Below are 25550 nucleotides of genomic sequence, written 5' to 3'. Positions count from 1 at the left end.
ATAACATAGTGATTTGATAGTTTTGTAGATTACATAACATACAAAGTTATTAAGATATCATTGACTATGTTCCCTGTGCTGTATATTATTACCAGTTATAAAATAAATATGTGACTTGCTTATTTGATAACTGGTAGTTTGTCCCTTTTCATCCCACAGGAAATAGGTCCTTTCTACCACGTCACCATCCCCCACTCCCTCCCCTCCGGCAGCATCTAATTTGTTCTCTGAATCTGTGAGTCTGTTTCTGTTTTATTTGTTCGTTTGTTTTGTTTTTATATTCCACAAACAAGTGAAAATATACAGTGTTTTCGAAGATGTAGAGAAAAGGGAACCTTCCTGCACTGTTGTAGGAATGTAAATTGGTGCAGTCACTGTGGAAAACAGTATGGAGGGTCCTCAAAAAACTGTGGCTCAGACGGTAAAGCGTCTGCTTACAATGCGGGAGACCCGGGTTCGATCCCTCGGTCGGGAAGATGCCCTGGAGAAGGAAATGGCAAGCCACTTCAGTACTCTTGCCTGGGAAATCCCATGGATGGAGGAGGCTTGTAGGCTACAGTCGTTGGGGTCGCAAAGAGTCAGACACGACTGAGCAACTTCACTTTCACTTTCAAAAAACTGAAAATAGAATTACCATATGATCTAGCAATCCCACCCCCTGGGTATTAATCTGAAGAAAATAAAAACACTAATTCAAAAAGATTTATGTATCCCTATGTTCACTGAAGCATTATTTACAATAGCCAAGATACAGAAGCAAACTAAGTGTCCACTGACAGATGAATGGAAATGATGTTTTACACACACACACACACAGAGGCATATTAGCTGTAAAAGGAAAAAAAGACTGAGATCTTGTCATTTGTGACAACATGCATGAACCTACAGAGTATTTTGCTAAGTGAAGCAAGCCAGACATAAAGTTATTTTTTTCATTCATCTGTTAAACATTCAGGACCTACTTGCCAAATATGGCAAACCAGTCACCCAAAATTTCTTCCTGAATATCACTAAAAGCAAATTTCCTAAACTTTAATGAAATACCATACAATACTCAATGTTTACATAGATAAAACTCTTAGCACTGAAAAAATTTATATTAGGAATCTGAAATGATTGGGTAACATAGAAATATTAGTGAAAACAACAGATAACAAAATTTTGTAGGCAATAACATATCTTGAATTCATTTAAAGATCATAATTCCATTCCTTATCAATGTATTACTGGACATACACAGAAGCAAAGGAAACTTGGATTATACTTGATTGATGCAAATAATGAATCTAATTTTTCTTGCTACTTTAGGTAGTTTATTAGATTCTCTCTTCACTTTGATGGACTTATCCTAACCCAGTGTGACTTTCCTCCTTTGAGGTAAATCCTCAAGAAAACAACTTTTCAACATTAGCCATGGAAGGTTAACCAAAAATATAAACATGCATATTCTTTAAAATGGTTTAATAAGCAGGCACAGTTTAATAAGCAGAATGAGAATTCAGACACAAAGACATTGGGTGATAAACAAGATAAACAAGTTAATGATACAACCAGCATAGGGAACCTAGATCTTTCCATTTATAATCAAGTGTCCTTAGCATTGTGCCAGTGAAACTGATTTCTTAAAATAGGAGGATTATATCTTAGACTAAGAAGTATGAAACAAATCCAACTACGCCGAAGGTCAAGGTGACATGGAAGACATTTAAATTCACAAGGCTTGCTCCTTCTCTGAAAAGCAGGAGATTTGAGGGGGCGTTTGCTGTACTGTTGCCCAGGTACCAGAAGATCCCATGCAAGAGTGACTGTGTCGTACAGTGGGATTTAAAATCGGATAGTGGGTTTGGGAATTACACAGTGGCTTTCAATCCCAGCCTTGTCATTCAGTACCAGTGGAACCATATCGAGATATTTAGATTCTTTCAGCCTTAATTTTCTTTCCTTGGTTAAATAGGGATACTACTACTAAACCTCAGAAGGTAGCAGATTGAATACGATAGGTATTCAATACAATACAAATATCTATCTCTGTTTCTGCCTCTATCTCTGTCAACTTATACTCTGCCATTTGGATTTTCATACAATGATTTTTCTAAAGAACAATAACAACATTCACATCCAAAGTCCTTATGAGTTATCATTGTTACAAAGCAACTATTTTCAAAATCCTTCTGCAGAGCAGTGACACTTTCCATAGGATGACAAAGGATTTTGAAAGAATCTTGAAAGGATTTTGGAAAGAATACAAACTGTTCCATAAAGGAATGATGTCATCACAGCAGAATCAGAATTGGTTGGAGTAAGAGGATTTTTGTGTGTAATATTTCCTAATTAAGATAAGATAAGAAATATATCTCATGTGAAAGGTCAGTCTAAGTACTGAGCCTTCCTAATATTTCTTCAGGAAGCAAAATCTTGCCTGAGAGCTGTCAACTATTAATGAGCTATATACTTAGTACAAACCACTTGAAACACGGCAGAAGTAACTCATGGGTATATATGGCAATTTTCACATCATGGGTAGATATGCAATATTCTTATCTCTTAAAGGACAAACTTTTCACCACCAAATAGATCCCTTTTTATCCCTTTAGCAACAGGAATAGAGAGGTAAAATTATTGCAATACTTTAAAGAAACACTGCTCCTCTTCTGACCCTCTGCACTGATCTCTTAAGATTTTGAGATAAAGAATAATAAACTCACTGTACCAATGGTGAAACCACAAAGTTTACACCTAGATCCTTAGAAATGCAAATATGGACCATAAGAGCTACTAGAATTTAAATCCTTTGTCTTTAGAGCATTGAAGACCCCACTGGCCCAGTGTTAGGGAACCCCTTTGCCTTTATCAAACCATCTACAGAATTCAATCGTACTGACATAAAATCTTAATCAGGATTGAGACCCACTGGTGGAAGTGGAATAAGGTTTACTACTAATAATTTTGCAGCCTCCCTCCTTGTACCATCATGGTTTTTCTGGTGGTTCCCATGGAAAATATGTTAGTTGCAAACGCTCATTATAGCCATGGTGAAGACAAATACAAAGTCAAGACACAGGAAATCAATTTTATGTAGTGATTGCTTTGAGATCTGGCAGGACACAACTAAAATGCATGGGGATAAAATATTCTCAGACTGTGCTTTTCAGTCACTGAAGCTCTTACTCTAGTAGCAAATTAGTGCACTGGAATAGAATAGATAGGATTCTTACTGATATTGTATGATAACTAAGTGTCTTGTTCTAAGGGATCTTTCAGGAAAAAATGGGAGAAATAAGCATCTCTTTTGAGTCTGTATTAGATCTGCTGTTATTCACTGTCCATCTCGTTTTTGAATAAAATCATTGTATATTCCCTTAAATCCACATCTATTTTTAGTTTTTGATAACATCTTTTTCATACTGTTTACTGCTTCATAAACTGCAATATGCACTCTTCTGCACGATGGCTTTGTGTAATTGTGCGGACGACAGTCTATTTCAGCTCTCTGTGGCTTTTCGTTATTTATTTTCTTACTACAGCCACATTTTTCCAGGTTCTGCACTCATCTTTAACTCCTGTCTTTCTCACATGACAAAGTCTTGAAAATCCCACTACACCTGTCCTCTCGATTCAGCATAATGCCTTTCTATTTATAGTATATGGAACTGTGGCTCATCCATTCCAAGTTGGCCTTCACACAGTCCATTCATCGTGTCTCTACTCTTGTTTTAGGAGATGGACTGGACAGAACTGGCCTGCAGAAACAATCTTGGCTCTTTCACCATGACATTGACAGTTCTTCACAAGTGGATTCCACTTAACTGTCAACTTTAGCTTTCAGTATTCCCCGAGAGGATTCTTCCAGAATCTAAGGGTGACCTAAGGAGGCTACCATTGCTTCCATTGGTGCTTCCAAGCATTTAAGTTTTTCCAACTGTAAGCATTTACTGTTTTTCTGCCATATTTCAACGTATTTTACTACCTTCAAAATCTTGCTGGAATTCTACAAATTCTTCAGAATCTTTCCTTTTCTAAACCTTTATTACTTTTTTCTTTTCAGGGTGCAATTTAGCCATATTGCTAAACCATTTCATCCAGTTGCTTTGTCTTGTGACTGTTTTCTCTTTGTAATGCCCTGTATCTTCAAGTCTGTAGGCCTGAGAGCAAAAGGTCCAATCTTATTCTTTAAAAATATCTGTCAAACTATTTAAGGCAAGGAGGTCCACAAAATAAGTGCATAATGCAACCTGACTTTTGTAGGTTTCATGCTTTATTTTTTAATAGAAAAATAGATTTCATAACTGCTGCTGATATTATATGTGACATCCACAAACCTATGTGAGTCTGTTTTTCTACTATATTTTTTTTGCAATGCCTAAGAGTTACATATTATACTGTTACTGGTTAATTGTGCATTCCTGAAAATGTTTACTTTTAGTTAACATTCTAGATCTCTCAGAGACTACCAAACCTGAATTTAGTATCTACTACTATTGTATAAAATATCCCATAAATCTTACCCCATTTCTTTGCAAAGAATTAATAGTACTAATTTTTATTGATGTCTTATTGCCAAAATTTAAGTAGATTAGCATGTATTCATTGGACATTATGAAGCAATCCCTAATTAAATTAAATGACATTTATAAAAGCAAACTATGTGAATGAAATTAATTTAAATTTGTACACCACCCAACCCAGGTGTATCCAATCCAGGGATTGAACCCAGGTCTCCAGCATTGCAGGCGGATTCTTTACCAGTTGAGCCGCCAGGGAAGCCCTTGTACACCACAGACTATAGCTAAAAATTCAGATAGATTAAATGTAAAAAAAAAGAAACATACGAAAGTGAAGAAAATAGAACTGATTATTTGTTCTGGGGTAAACTCAACATTTCTAGGCATAAAAAAGCCACAAGGAAAATAATAATTGATAACTATATTTTAAAGTTTCTAAAAAATTCTTTAAAAAATGAAATGGTTCAAGCCCACCCAGGGATGCCAAATAAATGAACAAATACAAAATTAAACCAAGGGAAACACTTAATGGCATATTAACATTTAGACATTTTAAAAGAGGCAAGGGGTTATTAAGATTCTTGCTTCATGAAACCTATGCAATTCAATAAGAAAAAAATATGTATATGTACGTGTGTAACTATATCTTTATTTTTTCCAAAAGCCTATTGATTGATGGAAAGAGATTTACCTCCCACTGTTACTATCACCTGCTTTAAGTTTTTCATTTATTTAATAAGGATACAGAAACTTTGTGGCAACGAATTCGCTTCTCCAAGCTGGAGTCAGTACAGATTTTCTTGGCACCTAGAATCTCTAGTAAGGAGTGTGCAGCTGTTTTAGCAAGGTGGAATCCTGATAGAGTGGAGGACGTTACATCTGTGCTGTGCCCTAGCTCTCTCATAGCTGGAGTTCATGTCATTATTCATCACTACTGGGGAACTTACACATATGTCTATAAGCAGAAGGCCTGCATTTAAGGAGGTGTTTATTTATATCAGGTCCTCCCGCAACCAAACCTGTCTCATCAAGGCCAGATGTACACAAGGAGGAAAAAAGCAGTGTCCTAATGTCCTTGATTGCTGTCTCCTCCTTCAGTTTCCTGATGTTCTGGAAGACCCATTTCTCCACCCGGAATAGAATAATGTGCAAAGGGTATAAACTGACAATTCACAAAAGAAATACAAAGAGTACACACACACATATGAGACTATATTTAACCTGTTACTCAAATGAATATACAACAGTAAGATACTATGTTTCCATCTAGTTGCCAAAATTTTAAGCATGGCAACATTCCTTGTCAATGGCTTATGGGAAAAGATACTTATTAATATTTCTAGTCAGAGTGTAAATTGATACGACTTCTTTTTTTTTCAGGGTATTTTGACAGGGTCTATCAAATGCTTTAACCTGTACATACCCTTCATACCCTTTGCCTCTGATATTTCACTTCCAAAAATTTATCCTAAGGCATTAAGGGATACAGAACTAGGGGCAAAGATTTATCCACTAGAATTGTTATCACAACACAATTTATGAAACTGAAAATTCAAACAATCTAGATGTCCAATAGTGAATATGTTAAAACAAATTATGATAAATCAAAGCATGGAAGAGAATTATGTTGAAGAAGAAAGTCTAATAATGTGGAGAAACTTAGGTCAAAACAGAAATTGCATTTTTTTTGGCCACACATGAGGCTTGTGGGATTTCAGTTCCCTGATCATTTGAACCCAGGCCATGGCAGTGAAAGCACTGAATTCTAGCCACTAGACCACGAGGGAACTCCCAGAAATTGCAATTTTAATAAAAAAATATACACAGGGATAAAAAATAAAAGCATAAATACCAAAATAGAAACTAGTGAATATTATCCATATACTTCTCTGTGTCTTCCAATGATATGTAATGCTAAGTAACTAAAATAAATTCAGGGCATGTATATAAACACATAATATTTTATACTTAAAATTGGTTTAAAGTTTCATTTTTTTAATTTCTATCATCACCTATCATTTTACTTGTGTTATTGATACCATACAATACAAATAATGATTAAATGCTTAAAAAATTCTAATGATTATCTGAAGCCTTTAAACTTCCTAAATAGGTTCATTTAAAAAATTTAAGTTACCTTTAAGCACATTTTGTACAATCTAGACAATGGTGCTCCACTCACAGGAAATGAGACACAGTCCATTATAAGGGAATGTTTTATGCTTGTTTTCTGTAGCAACTGACATTTCATTCAAACACTTTCCAGTCCCCCAGGAATCTCCAGCTGCTGTATGTCAAAATTTTAAGATTTCTCTTTGTGAACTTTAACACTTCTATAAAAATCAGTTGGAGGAGCAAGCCTACTTCCGACTGATTATTTTGATATTAACCAGTTAAAGCAAATCAATTATTCAGTTTAGTCTGAATAATCATTTCACAGAGTCATAGTTTTCCATATGCAAACAGGCATAAGCAAATAATAACTACCATTCTGGCTTTTTATAGCCTATTTCTATTTCTCAGACGTTGTCACTTGTGGTCTGTTTTTTGACTCCCTTTTGTGTATTTTTAAAAAATGAATGTTGGGTAATTCCTTGACTGTTTGCTAATAATCAAATCTGGTTGTATAATTTCATGTTGATAAATATGCATCTTGTTTTTATGCAAACAAAGACAGTATAACTAGTGCAAAACCATGCAGGAGTTGCTAAGGTGCAAAGATTTATTTTAATTTTTCTGGCCATACTGCGCTACCTGTGGGAGCTTACTTCTTCAGTGAGGTCTCAAACCTGTGCTCCCTGTGGCAGAAGCTTGGATTCTTAATCACTGAACTGCCAGGGAAATCCCCAGACTCATTTTTAAGCTAGTAATTTAAACCACGGGATAAAGATTATACAAACCACTTTTGTATGTATATAGGCGTGTGTATGATCCATATATAAATATATATCTATTTTTGATTTAGCATACTTTTTTGTATACTTGGGCTTCCCTGGGGCCTCAGCTGGTAAAGAATCTGCCTGCAATGTAGGAGATCTGGGTTTGATCCCTGGGTTGGGAAGATCCCCTGGGGAAGGGAATCTGCCTACTCCAGTATTCTGGCCTGGAGAATTCCATGGACTGTATAGTTCATGGGGTCGCAAAGAGTCAGGAATGACTGAGAAACTTTTACTTTCATTTTATGTATCTATATGTCTATTTTATTATATATCTATATATTTTAATAGATCATATACACACACATACATATCAATGATCAAGGAAAGGATATAAGAAGTTATCTATGTGTCTGTATGGGGAGTTCTGTCCTGAGAGCAATCCTGTTATTTCAGGATCTGGAATTGATAACTATCTGATTTTCACTGAACTCTGCTGCTGCTGCTGCTAAGTCATTTCAGCCGTGTCTGACTCTGCGACCCCATAGACGGCAGCCCACCAGGCTCCGCCGTCCCTGGGATTCTCCAGGCAAGAACACTGGAGTGGGTTGCCATGTCCTTCTCCAATCACTGAACTCTAGATGTGCTTTATTTAATAGTTTTATAAAGCTATTTTAAATAAAATATCAATTTTGAATAAAAGTATACTTTCCCCCAAACCTTTTGATGATATGAACTTTTAACTCCATCGAATATGATCGAATTTTGCAACACTGCCTGGATATGTTTTGCAACACTGCTATGACTTTAATTAGTGTAGATACAAATGTACTTTGTATTTATTTTTTAAATTTTTTTATTGATGTGGATCATTTTTAAAGTCCTCATTAAACTTGTTACAATATTGCGGCTGCTTCTTCTTTCTCAATGTTTTGGTTTTTTGGTTCACTAGGCGCGTGGTATCTTAGCTTGCTGACCAGGGATCCAACCCACACCCCCATTGGAAGGAGAAATGTTAACCACTGGACCACAGGGAAGTTCCAGAAAGGTACCTTTTAAAAGTATCTCTCTCTTACAGCAAACTCTAAGCTACTGATGTACACAAATCTGTAAGATGAAAAGTACTTTAGAAGATAAAAAGTATTGAGGAATTCAGTTACCTAAGTTTATATTCCAAGATCTCTCTGCTCCTGACCCCTCAGAGGCCAGGCCTCATTTCCCCTTTAATCTTCACTTCGATCTTCTCGTTATTATACCTCCCCTTCCATTTCCTAGGAATGATGTTGAAATGTCCTCTGGTATATAAATACCCCTGCCCTTGTGTTCCTAGGAGTTACACCTAACTCTTTCCTTAGTTCAGGTTTGGAGAGAAAAATCTGCACTTGCTGATGCCATAGTTTCTGTTCATCTCTCCACCCACTGCCACTTGGTGACCACACGCACTGCTCAGAAATTCATATCCTCCATGCAATCCACAGGCTATCACTTCTACACTTGTAGTCCTTCACTTACTACACTTCTGGAAATGCCTGACTGCTAATCATTTCCTACCTCTGTGGTCTATGTGAACTGATACTTCCTTTTGTATGGAAAGTCCCTCTTTGTTTCTTTCATTGGTGCTTCTTCTACAACTTTATGTTAAATGTTGGTGACCTCAGTATTTTACCTTCATTCCTCTTCTTTTCTCATTTTATTTGCTTTTGGGTAGAGGTTTGATTATGACCCATGGCTTTCACAGCAATTGTACAGATCATAAGGTAAGCCTTTCTGAACAAAATCTAACTGAATTTTATATATATGAAAAGTGAAGGTGTTAGTCACTTAGTCATATCTGACTCTTTGCAACCGCATGGACTGCAGCCTGCCAGACTCCTCTGTCCATGGAATTCTTTAGGCAACAATACCGGAGTGGGTAGCCATGCCCTCCTCCAGAGGATCTTCCTCACCCTGGAAATGAACCTTGCATCTCCTGCATTGACAGGCAGGTTCTTCCCTATCTGAGCTATCAGCAAAAGCACATATATATATATATATATATAATTGCTTAATCTATTCTGAATTTTGATATCCCACAGACACCTCAAATACAACCTGGCTTTGTCTGAATTACCAACTTTATTAAACAACACGCTTTAAGCTCCCACTTGGATTTATACTATCACTTCCAGGTGAGACAGTCATTTAAATGTCTTCTTCTTCCCTAACCCCAATGCAATCAGTTAGTCTAAATTTTCATTCTGTCAGATTTTAATCTGTCTCTCTTTCCTTTCCAATTCTTGGTTCAAATGTTTGTATTTTCTCACTTTGCTAATAATAACACTACCTGATTGGCTAGTCTCCTCTCAAGTTTGACCTCCAATTATGGGACTGCTCAGCCACAATTCTGGCTCCAGGATCCGGCACTGCGTGAGGGGAGCACAGAGACACAAGTGTGAACAGGACCATGCCCCTACAGAGCTTACTCCCTTTGTGGGAAAGACAGCCAACACCCTACACCGCTCTCAGAGTACTCTGTAAACTGTAAATATGACTGTAACAGTCTTTTGCATGAAAACGTTTCAGAGACTCCCATTACCTACAGGAAGAAGTACAAATTCCTTAGCATGGCCATGAAGGTGTTTTGCAGTCTGGTCTGGGGCTATCTGTAGACCAAACACTCATTGCTCATCCACACACAAGCTGTCTTCCAGGCACCAACAGTTGCTGCCTGCAACTCTTGCAACAGTTCATGGGGATTTTACACCCTCTCCTCGGTTGCTTTGTATGCATCTTGCATTTTTGCACATCCTTTGAGCCTGTGTACCAGTGTTTTGGTGATCTGATGCCAACAGCTGACTCATTGGAAAAGTTGCTGATGCTGGGAAAGATTGAGGGCAGAAGGAGAAGTGCGTGTCAGAGGATGAGATGGCTGGATGGCATCACTGATGCAATGGACACGAACTTGGGGAATCTTCAGGAGATGGTGAGGGACAGGGAGGCCTGGGGCTCTGCAGTCGGTGGGGCCGCAGAGTTGGAGGACTGAACCGGATGGCGACAACAACAATAACCAATGTTACTTCCTTCCTCCTTTATGAGACCATTTTTCTTCTGTTACCTCTTCTGTCTCTGTGGCAAGAATCTGCTCTATGCTGACATCAACTCTGCACTCTGTGCTGTAGTATTACTTAGCACATTAAAATTACAATGTTATATTTACTTGACTATTTGCCCAACCAGCCTGCAAATTTTTACAATCAGAGACTATATCTTACTCATTTTTTTTCCTCAGCCCCTGATACAATACCTAACACTGACTACTCATTGAATGAAAATGTAGTTGCTATGCTAAACAAGAAATCAATTCAAAAAGTCATGTCCCAACTTTTTTCAGTTTTCAGCTTCTGTGTGACTTAATGTTTACAGTCAAGGTACAATTCATAAGACATTTAAAATTGTTCCTTTCTCAAGTTTATATGCATTTGTATCCATTTTAATATGAATTTAAAAAGCTTTTAGATTTAGTTTATAATCTAATCAGTATGGAAAACTATCTCAAGTTAAATAATAAAGAGAAGAAAATTCCAATATAGTGAAACCTTCATTCAAGCTATTTAGTAAATAATGTAGATTTTTCCCATTTAAACTCGTATGTGGATGTGATGTTCATTAACAGAATTGTTATGACCTGAGAAGAATATTCTATAAATAACACACCCCCCAAATCAGTTAGCTCCTCTTCAAACACTTGAATACCCTTGAAATGGCAAATAAACTAAGGTTCTATGGCTTTAACACTTATCTTTTCTATTTCAGTGATAATTACATCAATAAACCTGATTCAGCATTTGCTGCTATTCAATTCATTAATTAAAACAATTTTACTGCTACTGCTGTGATTTTTCAAGGATATCAAAACACATTCAAAAATCAAAACAGCATACATCATCAGTTTTGCTATGTGTTTGTATGCTTTCTTTTGATTTCAACTCCACAATTAAAAGAGCATTAGGCTTTTAAACAGAAAAAGCATATATTCTATATACTTTGAACAAAAATACTTAAAATGCAAGTTGTTTTGTAGAAATGGCAATATTTGTATAAAGAATAGCAAACTGTCAAGAATTCAAAAAATCCTCTTAGAATAGAAAATATAAATGTATGTAAATACTTAAGTGATAACAATCATGTTTGTGGACTTTATGGTATTCTTAATTCTAGTTTCATAGTACTAAATTTTTTAAAAAGTTTATTTAAATCATCACTTATTGCGCTTAAGTGACTTGTAACATATACATGAAGTGAATATATTTCATCCAAATGAAATATAGAAGCTTTTGCTTAAAGAATGGTACAAGTTGCTATTTAAACTATAAACATACATCACGGTGATGTAATTATTTTTATATATTGGGAACTATTTGTACATTGCAAAGCTGCACTTTCATTCTGACCTTGATTTAGTAAGCATGCAACATATTACTTTTGCTATTTTTGACATCATAGAGCACCTAAAACATAAAATATAATTTACAACAGTAGAACATGCCAGAATTGACCATTACATGCCAGAAGAGGGCCCAAGATGGAATTTATATTCAAGTTATGGTTCAGCATGTGTGGTAGAATCTCGTGAAATTTATTTCTCACAGCAGTGGAATTCCACCTTTATTCTTGCAATCAATTTTCAAAGTAGGCTGAGAGTTGATAAAGATCAAGTTGAAGGAATGAAATTAGGCTAGTTAGGTGAAATTATACACCTCTCTTCAAATTATTTGTGGAAAACTCAAATAGTCTCCTTTTGTAAAAAGAGCCAGGAAAGAAATGACACCTGTGTGGTGGCGAGAAGCATTACAAGTATACGACATGACAGGGTACTCCAAGGTCACAGCAGTTTCTCCCAAAATAGTCTAGATCTTAACTGGTGATAGAATAGTTACAAATCCTTTCATTTCTTTTCTCTCACCTATATTCAGTTGCTCAGAGGAAAAATCCTCCTTGCCCACTTTTTCGGGGATATTCCCGGTGGCTCCGCCTGCCAATGCAGGAGACACAAGAGATGCAGGTTCGAGTCCTGGGTCTAGAAGATGCCCTGAAGAAGGGAATGGTAACCCGCCTCAGGTATTCTTGCCTGGAAAATCCCATGGACAGAGGAGCCTGTGGACTGCAGTCCATGGGGTCACAAAAGAGTTGGACACAACTGAGTGATACACAACACCACCAAACACTTTTTCAGAGAACGTGTTTTTCCCAACAACGTAATGTGGATTGCAAAATACTCTGTTGTGAGAGTGATGTAAACATCATTACAACAGTTTGTCAAACTGGTTTAAGGGGTACATCTCTTTTTTAAAGTACAGTAGCTCAACTTTTAGAATCTATCTATCCATAAAGATGGTGCAGTGGTAATGGATGGTAAAGGAGATGTGAGCTCGATCCCTGGGTCCAGAAGATCCCCTGGAGGAGGAAATTGCAACCCACTCCAGTATTCTTGCCTAGATCATTCATGGACATAGGAGCCTGGTGGGCTACAGTCCATGGGGATGCAAAGAGTTGGGCACGACTGACCACATTCACACACATCCATATAGAAAGCAGACTTTAAAAATATTATTTCAAGGCACAAGTACCTTGGTTTTTAAAAGTGTTTTAGTCCAGCAAATCAAGTCTCTATTACACCTCAAAATATTGCACAATAATGCTCTTCCCTCATTATCAGCCACATCAGCCCTGGATACTTTAGTAACTGCACAATCATTGTGGCAAAAGTGAGGTCCTATCACAGGTATATTGCTACGATCCTAGGTGAGAAATAGAGTCTTCCAGGAATGATTTACTTTATTATGTGAACTGATGAGCATCACTTGAATCGCCTTTTAATTGACTGGCTGTCTAAGTGACATGCCTTGGAGGGAAGCACCACTTTTGAAATTTCCTTTGACCAGGAGGGGAAGGAACAGTCTGGTCTCTTTGAAGTCTATAGCCATCAGACTAATTATCAGCCCCACTTAACGTTCGTTCATTTAATTACAGTGAATTTAAAAGTATGTGGGATTTTAGAGAAAAATAAGAGAGTCAATAAATGGTGACAGAGATTCCAGGCTATGCAAATTGGCAGTGCGCCTTCTGGAGGAGACCATTCTTTCTTCCTCATTTCACCAAATGCACAGATACTCGACTAACGCAGACAAAGGGAGCTTGGTAAGAGGGAGGGGACATTGACTGTGGGCCCAAACTGTGTCGGTACTTGATACTGTTTACCTAACTTAATCTCCACACTTAATAAGAAGACATAATTTTCCACCATTTACAATGAACAGAAAGAGTATCCCGCCACCCCTTATTTGGAACTCACTCGACACCAGGCACTGTCATCCTAAGCATTGTCTATTCGAGAGTCCATTTAATCCTCACCATAGCCTGTAAGGACTGTATGCCGTTGGTGATCTTCCGTAAACCACAGAAAGGTTAGGTCACTTGTCCAAAGTCACACAGCTGGGAGACAGTAGAGCCAATACCAACCCAGGAAGTCTGCCCTCAATAACACCGCCTCATCTATTGCTCTCAATGAAGGCTCTCAAGTTTCCCAGTCTCAACAAGATAGAAGAAGAGAGCCAGCTCCTCTTGGTCTGTCTAATGTCAAAGGTCATCGCTTTTTCAGGGAGACAGGCAGAAGGAGCCAGGTAAAGACCTCCACATTTCTGGTGCCAGCCATACAGCTGACGCAGTGGCCAGGCAGAGATGGGGATGTTGGGAGCTTAAGCTCTGAGGGTCTCAAGAGCAAACTGTCTTGGGGGCTCACTGAAGGATCAACACCCTGGGCACCATGCTTCTGAATCCAGGCATTTTTCATAGCGCTGAGCTGCTGGCTGACAAAGGCTAATAACACTGAATGCATGCTAGTCTTCTTCTGGGAAAAGATGCACAAATAAAACATTTTTAAAGCTTAAAGCTTGATGTTTTGAGAGAAAAAAAGTCCTTTGTTCCTGACATTTAAATAGATATTTGGAATTTAAATCCAATTACTTGCAAGGCTGGAGAGTGGGCATTCAGTCAGGGGTCTTTTAACAATCCATCAGAGACAGGAAAGATGCCTCGAACCATCCAGAACATACTGGCAATTTTCCCTCTGATTACAGCATCTCATCACATTTATTTTGTAACCTCTCAACAGCTTACTAGAACTACTGCTTATAGGTGGTCACAAACCACTGACCCTCCAGTATTTGCCTCGGAGCATGGCGGTTGACTCAGAAAGTTGTCAATACATGTCAGGAAAGGTCTTCTCCCATGTCCTTAATTCGGAACAATATTAACATTTGGAATTTGAAATGAAATTCAATCTACTGTAACAATTTTTTTTTGTCTCAAAATGCTTTTTAGCTTCAACTCCTCATGGTTGGTGAAGAGTTAGCTTTGCAAAAGAATCTATTTTATCACTTGTTTAGAATCTCTGCTAACACGGAGACATGTGACATGGTCCGAGTGTTCCTTGACTCCTGTGGGATGCTCAGGCCATCAAAATTTCATTAGCCTCATGCAGTCCCAGTGCCTTCTTAACTTGAACTGTTGGCCTATTTATCAATAAATAAGTGAAATCTAATCCATTTTAGTGACTAAACTTTTCTTTGAAGTTACAACTAGAACATTAGTCACTTGGCTTATGTGATTTCACAAATGTTGAATACTATTTTGTTTTCTGGGGAAAACAGCCTTTCCTTATTCATAGTTAACTTCAAATGATGAAAACAGTCAACCCAAACTCCCCTTCTAAACTGAGGGGAGAAATAAGACAGTGTACAGTTTCTAAGTTAGTTTCACTTTGGTGAGTTATTTCATGAACATCCTTCTTGTTTCAACTTCTAGTGATACAACAGGGCTCCTCAGAACACACTGCAAGCTCACACGAAAGTGAATACAACTAGAAAATTTAAATAATTGAAAGTCAAAGGAAAATACAGCTGGAAAATCAATAACCTTTCAGTGTGAGAGCAATTAAGAATGCCAAAATGAATTATTTTAGAAAGTCTATTTGAGTCTTTGTGACCCCATGAACTGTAGCCTGCCAGGTTCCTCTGTCCATGGGGATTCTACAGGCAAGGAGTGGGTTGCCAGGCCCTCCCCCAGCGAATCTTCCCAACCCTGGAATCAAACCTAGGTCTCCAGCATTGCAGGCAGAGTCTTTACCATCTGAGCCGCCAGGGAAGCCCAATATTTGAACAGTAGTAATAATAGTAAAAATTGGTAAAGGTTTTGAGGATATTGTTTAAAAAGATGTTAGAAGACCCTGGGTATGATTACAAATTTTAGATTTTACTATAACCCAGCCTAACAAAAATCTTTTTTATATCAGAAAAAAAGCCTCAATATTCTCATTAATTCCACAATTCCACAAGATTATGTTCCCCAGATCTTATTGCAATGAATCTTATGCTCTTTCTGAACAATCATTGAAAATTCAGAATAAATGATCTGAAATGTTCCTACAGAGCACATATGAAATCTATGAAAGATTCAGTGTTCAATAAGAGGTCATATCTATTTTATTTCTTCTTTTATTTTCTTCCCCGAGCTGACTCACTGGGAGTTCTTAGACCATCAAAATGTTGTTTAAAAAAACAACCCCAGCCAAACCTTGGGGAAAGAGTAAACATAAGTTGAAGTCATCACTTGCCCAGCTCAACAAACATTGTTTTTGACACTTTATACTCCTGACTGACCTATTTACTCTCAACAAATGCTACCAAATGTTCTGAATCTCAAGGCAAGGCCCTTGACACCCTGTCCATGTCTGTCTTCATTCTGGTTCAGAATGACCAATGGAGAAATGGATGAGTCTAAGCATTCAATCTTGCCTTTATGTCACAACAGAGACAAAGAGATTCCTGGGGCAACGAGTTTCTCCCCTAGTCCATAATAATCCATGCAGAGGGAGAGGGCAGTGATGTGAGAAACTCAACAGGCTTCCCCTTCCAGTCATTTGGATAATAGACACTGTTAACTAAAGGTGGCAAAATTTCTAAGTTTTATGTTTTCTGAAAAGAACAAAACAGCATGTGTTTGGGAATTCATTGTGCGACCATTTTAGCAGACATACAATTTAAAAAATAATAAAAATTAAATTATGTTTTAGCAATACAGACACAATAACAAGATATACTTGTTAGAGAGAGAGATGCCTCACAGGTTGTGTGTGCCAACACACACCAATGTGGGACGATACTTAACGGATATGCAGATGAACAGCCCATGATGCAGAAAATCAGAACTGATTTGCATTGTTCTCCTGCATTCTCCTCTGCTCTTTTCCAACCATCACAAAATTTGACACATATTTTAGGAAAATCAAACATCAAATCATATATTTGAATATAACCACAGTACCTAAAATTGCTTGAAGAGGGTTATGGAAAGATACAGATGGACAGGAAGCAAACTTTATGCCAAATCTTATTTACTTAAAAGGTGAATGACTTCTGAATCCACAGTGAAAAGTGGTATAAACCCAGGTTTCACTGAGGTGGACGGTTTGGTTCAGGAAAACACTGCAGTCGGATTCTAAGACTCGTGTTGAGCAGAACTGTCCTTGTTTCCTATTTTGGGTTGGGATGAAGCTAGCCTCCACCAGTAACTCACGCTTCCAAAATGAATATATGAGTTTCTATTATTAATCGATTATGACTTTGTTTTAATGCAATAAAATACTCTCCATAAGATATTGTTTTCATTGGTTTAAAGCAGATTTTTTTTTTCTAATAGTAAGAAAACAAGGAGCAAACAGTATGATGCACTAGCTAACCCTTCATTCAGTGACCTGGCTGAGATTGAACGCTGACAATGGACCTGTTTTCCCATCACAAAGCAAAGCTGACAAAGTTGCTCCATAAAGAATAAAAATGAAATACCATTGGTAAAACACTATCTTTCTTTTCACAAGTCACGCAATTCTTCCATTTTAATTTTCTCTTTGCTTTTTGATGCATCATATACACACAGCATTAATAACCAGGTTAAAGCAGCAAGTGCACTGATAATATTAAATGCTAAAGAAGAAATGTCATTTTGTTGTCTGGTGCATTGGTGCTGAAGCTCCAATTTTTCCTAGAAGCTGCACTGACTAAAAATTAAATTTCCTTTTAAATCTATTATCGCATATACACTAACAGCTTCTTTATCATTTTGCATTGGCAATAGGGAAAGATCAAAATAATTTATAAAGATATTTTTCTTAAAGTATGTAAATCTGCTATTTGGATACCCCAAAAATCCAATTTTTGTGTATGGATTTAATTGCAGAGTAATCCAGTCTCTAAAGCACATCAAAGACCACACTCCCTTCTCTTTATCAAGATTTCAATTGCTCTCATCAACCAGTAAGTTAAAAGCATGATCAAATTTGTTCTTCAATCACTTGAGCCCTGTTAATAAACCATTCTGTGTGCTCACTCATCCATTCTGAGATTCTGGAACTTCTTTGAGATATTTTTAAGAGGAATCTACAAAGACATCTCTGATTACAAGCTGGCTCTGGGGTAAATTTTATCACCACTTGCTCTGCTACTCCATGGAGGATAACAGGTGACATGGTTCAAGATAAGTCAAAGCCAACCTTTTTTTCCCCCCTGCACATGATTAGACTGTTTTTCAAAACTATAGCTAACACACAACAGAGAATGCTTGTATAATACAACTTAACACTCTGATGTTGAATTTGAATTTTTTTCCCCTAGGAAAAATAATGCAATATTGAGGACAGTTTTGAGTGCTACTGTGTTGCAATGCAAAGGAAAGGAAGAAGAAAAAAAGAGAAGGAAAGATGAGAAGAAGGAAGAAAGCCATTCCTCCAGAGTCAACCAAGACAGACAGAAGCACTGAACGCCAACATTATAAAGCCAAAACAAAAAGGAACTTACCGGTTTCACTGTCGGATTTGTTTTCATGCTCCGTATCTGTCAGGGTGAGCGCTGAGTTGGACCGGCTTGACAGGCAGGAGCTGCGGCCTGACTTGACCCCCCGGCCCCACAGTCTCATGGCATGCTCTGGGGACATCACTGCTTCATTCTCAGTATCAGCGTCTGACCCTGCACTGATCGAGTAACCTCTGTGGGGGAGCCCCATTTCCGCACAAAATGCCAGTCCTCTTCGAGTTGCTGGTTCACAAACGCCTAACTGCCTTAGGGTAAAATTTTGTCCTAATTAGAGGGGAAAAAGAGATAACAACTAGTGAGTATACATTTCGTTTTAGATTTTATTTTTTTAAATAAAATCTCCCTAAAATAAACACTTAAGCATCCAGATATTTGCACTCTCAGCACTAGGTATTGGCATTAGCTTTACATGACATGTGATCTAGGAAGGTCCAGCTAGGGGAGGATTGGGTGTGAGGGGGGCTCCACCTCTGACTTTCCACCCACCCCAGCTCAGAGCTGCTTATTTTAGCCCATAAGCACCTCCAGAATGCTGGGCAGGTAAAGTGGTCCAGACCATGAAAACTCAACCCGGAGAAAGCCTTAGTTACCATTGATAGAAATTGTCAGAAGTATTTTCCTGGTCCTAGCTCTTATCCCAAACATTAGGAGTTTTCCACCCAGAAGTCACCCCTTAGGAAGAGAAAAGATTGCCCTCTAGAATAAGTTACCTGCCAATTAGAAACAGGGGTTTGGGCAGTCTTTATTATACTTTTCCACTTAACACTTAACAACCAATAAAAATTATTGTGTGTTTGTGTACAAACATATGCTAACTTTTCGAGTGTAAAGCCTTGAAAGCGTGCAGACATCTGACTTCTGCTTTAATAAACACCTAGAAACATCTGTATTGATCGAAGTAAACCAATTCGTGCAAATAAAGTGCACTCTAAAAAATAAAGCAGAAGTATTATGTATTTAAAAATTAATGATAAAATCAAGTTCCCTGAAAAATAAATGGTTGTGAACCCTGAAGGTTTTCACTAATAAATTGAGCATAATAAAACTCATGACACTGCAATAACTTAAAGCAAAAGTGTTTAAATTAGGTGACACTTTAAAATGACTGCCATTATTAACGGCTTTTCCAATCCTGTGTTTACTCTTGAAATTTCACCTATGTTTTATGATACCAGGGGTGAGAAGAGAGAGAAAACTCTTTGCTTAGATGATGCGTGCATATGGGCCTTCTATTGCCTGTCTCATTGGCATGGTAGAATCTGAGATTTAGATATCAACTAGAATCAAAATACAGGAAAAGAATAACAGTATATCAAGACTGATTTCAATGCTACCCTATAATACCAACCTTTTAAGAATATTAAGCATTTATTTTACTCATCCTTTTCATTTTCCCACTTCCCTCTCTTACCTATCCACGAACACTTTAAAGTTAATTGGCTGGTATGAGAAATAACATACATTACATTTTTTAAAAGAGTGGGTCATAAATTATTTGTAATAAAATAATGTCTTGACTCTTTCAGGAAATGAATCAAACATAATGCACACGATAGTAAATATTTGGTTGTAAAAATATTAGCACCCTCCAGCACTCAGCCCATTTTAACCAGAGTGGTTCACTGCTTTATGACCATGGTCAGATCAGAAGGAGAAATCTGCCTTATCTCGGTCAGACTTCCAAATGGATTCTGACAATGACACTCATAAATAATGAAAATCTGTTGCTACAATTAGCTACAAATTATCTCAGAGAGACATGAATAGGCATCTGTACCAAAAAGTATGCCAAAAAGAAAACAGCAAAAATAAACAGGAGGGAATAAGAACCCACTGAACAGTGAGAAAGTGGGCAAGCTTAATGAGGTAAGACACAGTATGGCCAGTATTTTTCAAAGAATTAGTGTGGACTGTACTTATGAAAGTAAATCCAAAAAAAGGTCAATGTCATGGAGAGTTAAAGGAATGTAATGGATGGTTAATGTGAATGAGCTTATCCATTCCTATTATATCAGCTTTAAAATGGAGAGGGAGGAAAGGGTGTAAGACAGTTAAAGATCACCATCAAACATGTTGAGTTTCCAAAATAATTTTTCAAGTGTGAGAATGAATGATAAGATCCTGTGCATCTTTCCTGTGGGAGGTTCCCACATTGGAAAATAAAAATCAGAGACAAGTTAAAAGACAGTGAGAACTCTGTTTCTAATCTCTGAAATGTAACTCGAAAAATTCCCCACATTATTGACTTTTCACACTATTGCCATCTTCATGCAAAAATCTATGGAGTGAAGGAAAGCAGAAAACGGCAATCTTGGTTATTTGTTATCTGGGTATACAAACACAGTTCACTTTGCAGATAAATATCTAGGGCATCATCCTTATGAACTGATATGTGCATCCCAAACTCCTTAAACATCCAACCCTCTGAAACCAATGTCTCGCAATGATTCAAATTCCTAAGGGCTGTTTCTGAAATGCAAGTTAGAAAGTAAGGTGTTAGATTCCTTACTAAATTAAGTCTGCTTTTGCTTTCTTGGGAGAGAACACTAAACTTGAAATCCAATGAACCTAAGTTTAAGCCACTTATGGACTTTATCATTTACCACTCCTTTTCTTCATTTTCCAGGGCCGTCATGACTCGGTTTAGGAGATGCTTTTTACGCTTTTGTAGAGCAAAGGAATCCATCCACAAAACAAAGACAACCTAATGAGTGGGAGAAGTTCCTTGCAAATAATATGACCAACAAGGAATTAATTTCCAACATATATAAACAGCTCATGCAATTTGACATCAAAAAAACAAACAACCTGATTTAAAAATGGGCAGAAGAACTGAACAGTCATTTTTTTACAACGAGGAAATGCAGATGGCCAAAGATGTTTAACCTTGCTAAACATCAGGGAAATGCAAACCAAAACTACAGTGAGATACTGCCTCACACCTGTCAGAATGGCTATCATCACAAATAACACAAATAACAAATGTTAGGACGTGGGAGGGAAAAAAAGCCTCTCCTATGTCGTTGGTGGGAATGTACATTGGCACAGCCACTGTGGAAAATAATACAGAGATTTTTCAATAAACAACAAATAGAACTCCATATGACCCGGCAATCCTACTCCTGGGTATATATTAAGAAAAAATACTAATTCAAAAATATACATGCATCTCAATGTTCATAGCAATGTATTTACAATTGCCAAAGTGTGAAGCAACCTAAGTGTCTATTAACAGATGAATGACTAAAGAAGCTGCAGTATAAACATATATATATATATACACACACACACACACACACACACACAGACACATACATATACACATATATGCAATGGAATAATATTCAACCATAAAAAAGAAGGAAATTTCGCCATATGCAGCAACATGGATGGATTGGAAGGGCATTATACTAAGTGAAATAAGTCAAAAAGAGAAAGACAAATGCTGTATGACATCACATGTGGAATCTACAAAATTCAACAAACTGGTGAATAAGGCAAAAAAGCAGCAGATTCACCGCTATAGAATACAAACTAGTGGTTACCAGTGGGAAGAGGGAAAGAGGGGAGAGACAACATAAGGAAGAGGGGACAAAAAAGGGTTATTATGGAATTGCATATGTGAATATTTTGAAAAATTGTCAAGCATTATGGAATTAAAGAATCTTTCATTCAATTTAAAAAATTCTAAAAATTAAAAATGTTAAATATTAAAAAAATGTTAAATATTTAAAAGTGATGCTTTATGTAAATGAGACCAGCATAAAGGGGAGCAGAATGAAAAATGACAAAAAGTAAACATCTGGACAAATGTAATAATGATAGAGAAATGTATAATTTGAAGGGAGGGAGAAGAGTGCTTTCAAATAATTTTAGAAGAGCCACATCACCACTAAAGTTGACTTTTCCTTCAATCAAAACTCTTTGTACCCAGTACTTCAAATTCCATTATTGTTGATTCTCCTTTAGGTTAAGGAGTCTTGCTTGTAGGATCCCTCATTTTAATGCAAACATATCTGGGGAGTTCTAGTTATTAAAGTAGAATAAATTAAGGTTGTTTTTTTTTTTTCCTGCAGGTGAGCAATGTTTAGCAAGATGGGATATACTAATGGAAAGCACAGCCACTTTCGACAAACAGAAGGAAGATGGAGGGAAAGAAGGATTCCTGATCGGGAGAAGAGGCAGTTGGCTGAGGTACCATGGAGCTGGGAGTTTGGGGCTCGGGTGCAGTCGTTCAGGCAAGACTTTAAGTCAATGTGGAGAAGTGGAAAGAGACAGGCAGAGAAAGGCAGCAAAGATGCTCTGGAACCAGACTAAAAACATGACCATCTTGCTTAAAGTCAACTTTGGCTTCAAATAACCTTAAAGAAACAAGGATACCTTTATTCTTATTGTCCATGCTTTTTTGTTTTTTCAGATTGTGTTCTTTGCAATGGTTCTAATACCATTACTTTAATTTCTTTCTTTGCCCTCTGAGTCTTTATATTAATTCTTTTTGGCTGAGTCCGATGAAATCAGTATTTATCTCCTGCACATTGAATTTTGATAACCTTGATCAGCAAGGCCAACCACAGAGTTTCCCATTACAATTTGAAACAGTCCCAAAATAATAAATTGCAGCAAGAATAAAGTGTACCTGAGGATGAAATTTCTTGTGATTAAAAGGCGAGGTTAGCTTGGACTAGATTAGGCACTTTTGTTTTATGACACTCATAAATTTGAAAAATCTATAAAAGAAAAACTGAATAAACAGTCTAGGCAAGTTGCATCATTTAAAAAAAAAGGGTTCACACTTTGAAAAATGAATGAGGGCATGTGACAAAGTAGAAAGAACTGTGTGAAAACAAATAACTTCAGATGAGGCTGGCACCCAAGCATAGGCATCTCTTTAGTAAAAGGACAGGGGCTTGCAAAATGGCCTTTTCTTAACCGGTGTCTAGAACCTAATCTGAGCAAGAGGGGGTTTTTCTTTTTTTTAAAAATGCATTCATTTATTTATTTGTTTTTGACTATGCTGGGTTTTTGTGGCTACGCGGGCTTTTCCCTAGTTGTGGTGAGTGGGGGCTCCTCTCTAGTTGCGGTGTGCAGGCTTCTCACTGCGCTGGCTTCTCTTGTTGCCGAGCACACGCTCTAGGCATCCAGGCTTTAGCAGTTGCAGCCCCTGGACTCTAGAGCAGAGGCTCAAGAGTTGGGGTGCATGGGCTTAGTTGTTCTGTGGTGTGTGGGATCTTCCTGGGCCAGGGATCGAACCCATGATTCTTGCACTGGCAGGCAGATTCTTTACCATTGAGCCACCAGGGAAGCCCAAGAAGGCATTTTTCAAAGCTGCAATGCAGGGATGGTCATCAATAGCCAAGACATCTGCTGTGTCTGAGTGAGCTGACAAGAAAACAGCTCTACACGAGGAGCTAGCCTCAGTCATCCGCGGTGACTGCAGAAGCCGGGGGGAGGGTGCCCTAACTTGGGAACTCGTGTCTTCTCTCCCTGCTTATGTCTAGATGCGCGAATGTCTAGAGCTGTCCCTTTTCTCTCTTTCACCTGCTTGTTCTTTTTTCCAAAACTGCTTTACTGATATACGAACTCACAAACCATACAATAAACCTATGTAAAGTGTCCAAGTCAATAGTTTTTAGTAAGTACATGGTGGTGTGCAACTATCATCACGATCAATTTTATAATATTTTTATCACCCTTTGTACCAATTATCAGTCACCTATTTTTCCTCTTACCCTTCCAACCCCTCCAGCCCTAGGCAAGTACTAAAACACTGTCTCTCACCACAGAAGTGACTATTCTAGACATTTTAAAGAAGAGGGGCCCTATAATATGTAGACTTTTGCGACTGGCTGTTTTCACTTAACGTATTGTTTTCAAGATCCACACACATTATAGCATGTATCAGTACTCATTTCTTCTTATGGCCAAATAATATCTCATTGTATGAATACATCACGTTCTCTTTCTCTGTTCATCAGTGAATGGAGATTTGAGTTGTTTCCATTTTTTTGGCTATTAGGAAATGCTACTATGGAATACCACGTTTTCATTCCTCTGTGTCTACACCTGTGAGAGGCCCTGCTGGTCATCTTGTATGCAGTTGTATGTTGAGCCTTTTCAGGAACTTCTAGACTGTTCTCCACAGTGGCAGCACCATGTTACTGTCCAACACCAATGTGTGAGGGTTCCAGTTTCTATATAACTTCACCAACACTTGTTTTAACCTGTTGGTTTTCTTTTATACCACACTGCAAGTGTGTATACCATACAGCAAACCTGCAATGAGGGGATGGACTATAGGTCATTGGTAATAAAATTTGTGCTGGAACCAAGCATCATGTTCTCTTAAAAAGCAATGGATTCTGTGGGTTTGCTACACAAATTCATTATTACATTATTCTATTATTTTTTTCTTTATCTTCTAATATACCGGTTTAATTTTCAAATGCATTTTTCTATTAAAGTTAAAATACTCCTTAGCTCATAAAGTCTGCCTCTGAGACTATATCCTAGAGAAATAAAATCAGCTAATCTTAAACATATACATACAAATAATTTTCATTATGACATTGCTGCAAAAACTAAAATAACTGGAATGTTTACCAGAAAGGGAATGGCTAAATAAGTTATATATTCCTTTCATGGAAGACTACGTGGCTAGCAGAAAAGAGTGGGTTTGGACCTATATCTTCTGTTCTGGGAGGGAAGCCTATTATATATATTTTAAGTAAAAAAGTACAAGTTGCAAAGTAGTGTGTATAAATATGATCTCATTTTTGGAAACTAAGAAAGAGAATCAACAAATTAAATAAATGTGTACAGTTTGGAGCATGAATGAAGGTGAGGAGGTTGTATAACTTCGATGTTGGATCATACAGAAGGAGCTGTAAAGGAAATCAGTAATTTTCTATTTTATAGTTTTGAATTTTTACTTCGCCTGATAATTTGTATTAACTACAAGAAAGAAAAATGAAAGTATTTTCTTAAAAAAGACATATTTTCTTGATTTTCTGTTTAACAGCTCTTATTCAATAATTAGAAATTAATCAGCTATCTTCTCTTGGAGAAACTGGGTTTTAAAAATCCTTCCTCATTTACTGTAAAGAAATGAAGCTGTATAAGAAATATGGGAGCAATGTTTTTCTTTTACTTCAATTCTTCCCTTCATCATAGATAGGCTTTTTTTTAAAGGAGAATAGGCATCTATTTTTTTTTTTTTTCTGTAGTAACAAGCCCCCAAACTGAGCATAGGAAATGGAGAGAAGAATCAA

The 25550-nt window shown here is 37.3% G+C and overlaps 1 protein-coding gene across 1 annotated transcript in view; it reads right to left on the bottom strand.

The window, feature by feature from the left end:
• TENM3 (teneurin transmembrane protein 3) overlaps positions 1-25550 on the bottom strand; it is a 701853-nt gene that overhangs the window by 399424 nt on the left and 276879 nt on the right. Inside the window, exon 3 of the mRNA XM_061134549.1 lies at positions 18268-18546. Coding sequence (XP_060990532.1) covers positions 18268-18546 — 279 coding nt within the window. The remainder of the gene's footprint in view (positions 1-18267; positions 18547-25550) is intronic.

This window comes from Dama dama, chromosome 32 (assembly GCF_033118175.1).
Source record: "Dama dama isolate Ldn47 chromosome 32, ASM3311817v1, whole genome shotgun sequence".
Classification (NCBI taxonomy): Eukaryota; Metazoa; Chordata; class Mammalia; order Artiodactyla; family Cervidae; genus Dama; species Dama dama.
Note: the sequence above shows the minus strand (reverse complement) of the source record. Positions and strands in the feature narration are given on the sequence as shown.